Consider the following 4,468-nt stretch of genomic DNA (forward strand, 5'->3'; position numbering starts at 1 on the left):
TTGACACTAACACACCACCTCTCACCTCGGTACTCAGTACAGCGCCCACCGAGTGGCCAGATCCCAGGACATGGGAGGGGTCACCCCCCATGCGTCCTGGCCCAGGCCCAGCTGCCCTCCTTATGTCACCGGAAAGTGGAGCTGAGTTGGTGGCAGCGGGGATCCCAGTAGAGATGTACACGTGGCATCTCTAGGACCCTGGGGGAAGGAAGAGGTGGGAAGGGTGAGGTGTTGGTTCCTCATTGGTCTGGGTTAGGCTTTCCGGGGTGGTCCCCACTGCACACAGGCACACACACACCTGCGCCCCAACCGCAGCCCAGGCTCACTGAGCCAGCTCCGCTGACCATGACGCTGTCTCTGCCGCTGTTACTTCTGCTGGGAGCCTGGGCCATCCCAGGTGGCTTTGGGGACAGGGCCCCATTCACAGCCACGGCCCCACAGCTAGACGATGAAGAGAAGTACTCAGCTCACATGCCTGCTCACCTGCGCTGTGATGCCTGCAGGGCAGTGGTCTACCAGGTGAGTACCTACCCCCTGCAGTTCCCTGGCCCCTGTCCAGGTCCCTCCTGAAGCCAGGCCCTTCCATCTACCTCTGATCCTACCACTGGCCTTTGATTTCCAAACCCCTACCCTGAGCCCTGAGTTGGCTCAGCTTTCCATGACATTGCCAACTGCACGTCACCCAAACCTCCATGCCTCAGTTTACCTATCTCTCAGCCCAACAGAGAGCAAATAATCTGGGACATCCCCCAGTATCTTGAGACCCCAGGAGTCACTTGCTTGTCCTCTCTGACTCCTCCCTTTCCGGGCTTATCCTTGGGTCTAGACCCCTTCCCTGACTGGAGAGCATGGGTGTGCATGTACACGTGTGCACATGGTTTGAGTGCATGAATACATGCATGAGTATGTCTTGAGTTCAGAAAGAAACCCATCAAGCATGCTTGAGTACCTCTGTTGGGGGAGGGAAGCCTATGAGTACACGTGACATTGAAGACTGGTCTCTGGTTTTCTGTTGTTTTTTTTTTTCTCCTTTCCTTGTTCTTACGGTTTAAAATAACATGACGGATGGGCAGTTGTGCCCTGGAAGGAGCCCCAGCGCTTAGGCCTAACTTCCCACCGCAGCGTTTCCTACCCACCCACCCCATCTCAGGGAAGTGGATCCTACTTTAGCAGACCCAGTCCCAACTTTCAGAACCTAGGGGAGGAGCCAAAACTCTCCCTTGCCACCTCACTCTCTCCTGAAGACACAGGCTCCTGTCTGACCCTCCCCCGCCATTGAGCAGTCCTGGAGCCTTGGCTCTCAGCCCCTCCTTGTTCTAGATGTGGCATTATTTGGCAAAGGCAGAGGCCAAGCTTCACACCCCAGACTCAGGGGGGCAGCGGCAGGAGCTGAGCGAGTCTGTATACACAGACGTCCTGGACCAGAGCTGCACCCAGACCTGGCAGGGGTGAGTCAAGAATCTGGCCCCTACCATCCTCCTCTAGGGGTAGAGCCGATGGGTAGAGGTTCCCACTCTCCCACTCACACCAGACACACACTCCACTAAGACTATAAAGTCCAGGGTAGGGGGTTGGTTGGGATGAAGTCTGAGGTCTGGAGCTGAGGGCAAATAGAATGCTACGTGGCCAGGGGACAATGTTGCTGTGGGACCTTGTGCCGGCGACTCTCTCTGGTTCTGTTTTCCCTCAGGGAGGATCAGAATCTGGACTCTGAATTCAGCAAATACCCCGTGTGCCCAGCTTCATGTGGAGTTGTATCCCTTGCTGGCAGGGCTCCACTAATACTGTATCCCTCTCCTTCCTGCTGCTTCCAGCTATGGGATCCGAGAAGTGAACCAGGTGAAACGTCTCACAGGCCCAGGACTCAGCAAGGGCCCAGAGCCAACCATCAGTGTGATGATCACAGGGGGCCCCTGGCCCACCAGGTAATGATAGGAGTGTGGGGGTGGGATGGAGACCTTGGAGCCTTGATCATCCCCCTGAGGGGCAGGCAGGGTCTGAGGCTCCTGTCGGGCTTCCCTAGGCTCTCCACGACATGTTTGCACTACCTGGGGGAGTTTGGAGAAGACCAGATCTATGAAGCCTACCAACAAGGCGGAGGGGCTCTGGAGACATTGCTGTGTGGAGGACCCGGAGGAGCCTGCTCAGAAGAGGCGACTGTCACAAGGACAGAGCTCTAGTCTGACTCCTTCCCCTTCCTGGTCAGCCTCTGAAGACAGCTGGGGCATCCTCTAGAACTGCCCCACTCTTTTCAGCAGGCTGCCTTGGAGGGCAGGAAGGCCATGCTTTTCTGTGCTGCCATGGCCCCTCCCTCCTCCAGCTTCAGGACACGGGGGCCATGTGTGTGTGTCAGGGATGGGGTGGGGGAAGGCCTTCCCCTCTGGACTCGAATAAAACCCAGTGACCTTGATGTCTTGATTTCTTCTCTCTGCAACAGATGCTTGTTGGGGGTGGTGCCTGGGTGGCTCAGCAGGTTGAAGCCTCTACCTTCAGCTCAGGTCATCATCCCAGGGTCCTGAGATCGAGTCCTGCGTCGGGCTCTCTGCTCAGCAGGGAGCCTGCTTCCCCCTCTCTCTCTGCCTGCCTCTCTGCCTACTTGTGATCTCTGTTGAATAAATAAACAAAATCCTAAAAGAAAAAAAAAAAGGTGCTTGTGGAGCTAGGAAGACAGACATTGGCTTTTCTGCTGATGTTGTACCTAGAGAGGGTCAAATATACTTCCCCACAATCTCCCAGAGGTAGGTGAGATGTGTCATGGCTGGAAATGGGAGTGAGCTGTCAAAGGCATATGGGACTAATTACATAAATGGTGAAATCCCAAATCCATCAAGAATGAAAAGAAAGGGCGCCTGGGTGGCTCAGTGGGTTAAGCCGCTGCCTCCGGCTCAGGTCATCATCTCAGGGTCCTGGGATCGAGGCCCGCATCGGGCTCTCTGCTCAGCAGGGAGCCTGCTTCCTCCTCTCTCTCTGCCTGCCTCTCTGCCTGCTTGTGATCTCTCTCTGTCAAATAAATAAATAAAATCTTTAAAAAAAAAAAAAAAAAGAATGAAAAGAAAAACCAAGGCTACCTTGTAGACATGCCTACTCAGCCACTACATGCTCTCTGGGCCCCTCCCTGAACACTAGTCTAACTGGGTCTATTCCCAGCAGCCACTCAATTCCTGGATTCTACCTCTGACCCCAGCTGGCAGGGTTAGGCCCTAGGTGTCTGCCTGGGACTGGGCATGGCAGGTTTCCTGAAGGGAGCTAGATTCAGTATCTTGGCTCTCAGTCCTGCTCTCCCCAGAAATTCTTTTGACCTGGGACTTTCCTTAGCAATGGAGGAAAGCGCCCCACCTGGGCCCTGCCCGAGAATGGGAAGCTGTGGGCAGGCCACGCTGTAACTTGTCGCTTCCTTATTATCTCCCTGATCTGCTGAAGCCCTGGCAGGTGGACAGAGCAGACACTCTAATCCTCAGCTGACAGACACTGAAACTGAGGCTTAGAAAATGAAAGCGGGGGCGCCTGGGTGGCTCCGTCAGTTAAGCACCCAACTCTTGATCTAGGCTCAGGTCATGATCTCGGGGTTGTGAGATTGAGCCCCAAGACAGACTCGGTGCTGAGGTTGGAGTCTGCTTAAGATTCTCTCCCCCTGGGGCACCTGGGTGGCTCAGTGGGTTAAAGCCTCTGCCTTCGGCTCAGGTCATGATCCCGGGGTCCTGGGATCGAGCCCCGCATCAGGCTCTCTGCTCAGCAGAGAGCCTGCTTCCTCCTCTCTCTCTGCCTGCCTCTCCACGTACTTGTGATCTCTGCCTGTCAAATAAATAAATAAAATCTTTAAAAAAAAAAAAAAGGTTCTCTCCCCCTCCCTCTCCCTCTGCCTCCCCCAAAACTTGCGAATGTGTGAGCGCTCTCTCTCTCTCAAAGGAAAAAGAAAAGAGGCACACGGGCCAAGTCCTAGCCTGAGTAGTGGCAAGGCTAAGAGGGGATTCAGATTCTGGGGTAGAGGCAGATCATTGCTAGAGAAATAGGGGTGCTCCAGGCAGGCCCTAACCCCTCCAATGTCTGTGAGCTGTACGGCAGCCTGGCCTCCTTCATTCCATTACCTGCTCCCTCTCTGCCGGACCTTCACCCCAGGAGAGAACCTCTTGTCATCAGGAAGAGAGCCAGGGCCCAAGGAGCCCCCTGAGCTGTCAGTAGTATCCGGTGTGGAGATGGGAGCCTGTGACACGGACCTGTGTGACTCTGTGTTATATGGAGGGATTTAGACACACTCTGTCAGTCAGTCTGGGTGCTGTGGTCCATTTGTTTGTGTCTCTGAAACCATGTGCAGTGTAGCTGCCTCATCTCTATGTGGATGGCATGGGGCTTCGGTTGAATTGAATATCCATGGGACTGTGCTCTTAAGTGTAAGGGGTGGGGCTCTGCCTCCACAGCCCCCTGGGGAGTACTGGGGTGGAGAGAGGTGGAGAGGAAATGCTAAGGAGCA

General features: G+C 55.0%; 1 protein-coding gene across 2 annotated transcripts; it reads left to right on the plus strand.

Moving 5' to 3' along the window:
• Nucleotides 1-267: 267 nt before the first annotated feature.
• MZB1 (marginal zone B and B1 cell specific protein) lies at nucleotides 268-2,410 on the plus strand. Of its 2 annotated transcripts, none has more exons than XM_032336548.1 (4): nucleotides 268-519; nucleotides 1,305-1,448; nucleotides 1,815-1,925; nucleotides 2,024-2,410. In XM_032336548.1, exons 1-4 carry the CDS (start codon nucleotides 346-348, stop codon nucleotides 2,078-2,080), a joined length of 486 nt encoding a protein of 161 aa, XP_032192439.1. In that variant the 5' UTR covers nucleotides 268-345; the 3' UTR covers nucleotides 2,081-2,410. The 2 variants fall into 2 exon arrangements, with proteins under 2 accessions (XP_032192439.1, XP_032192438.1); XM_032336547.1 differs by having other exon boundaries at nucleotides 270-519; nucleotides 1,321-1,448.
• Nucleotides 2,411-4,468: the final 2,058 nt, after the last annotated feature.

The sequence above is a fragment of the Mustela erminea genome, chromosome 3 (genome assembly GCF_009829155.1).
Source record: "Mustela erminea isolate mMusErm1 chromosome 3, mMusErm1.Pri, whole genome shotgun sequence".
Classification (NCBI taxonomy): Eukaryota; Metazoa; Chordata; class Mammalia; order Carnivora; family Mustelidae; genus Mustela; species Mustela erminea.

Bases quoted from the DNA above. Each gene is read 5' to 3' on its own strand.
- MZB1 (XM_032336547.1), top strand. From the start codon at position 346: ATGACGCTGTCTCTGCCGCTGTTACTTCTGCTGGGAGCCTGGGCCATC. The intron at 520-1,320 runs GTGAGTACCTAC...TCCTTGTTCTAG, and splicing joins GCAGGGCAGTGGTCTACCAG to ATGTGGCATTATTTGGCAAA. The intron at 1,926-2,023 runs GTAATGATAGGA...GGGCTTCCCTAG, and splicing joins GGGGGCCCCTGGCCCACCAG to GCTCTCCACGACATGTTTGC.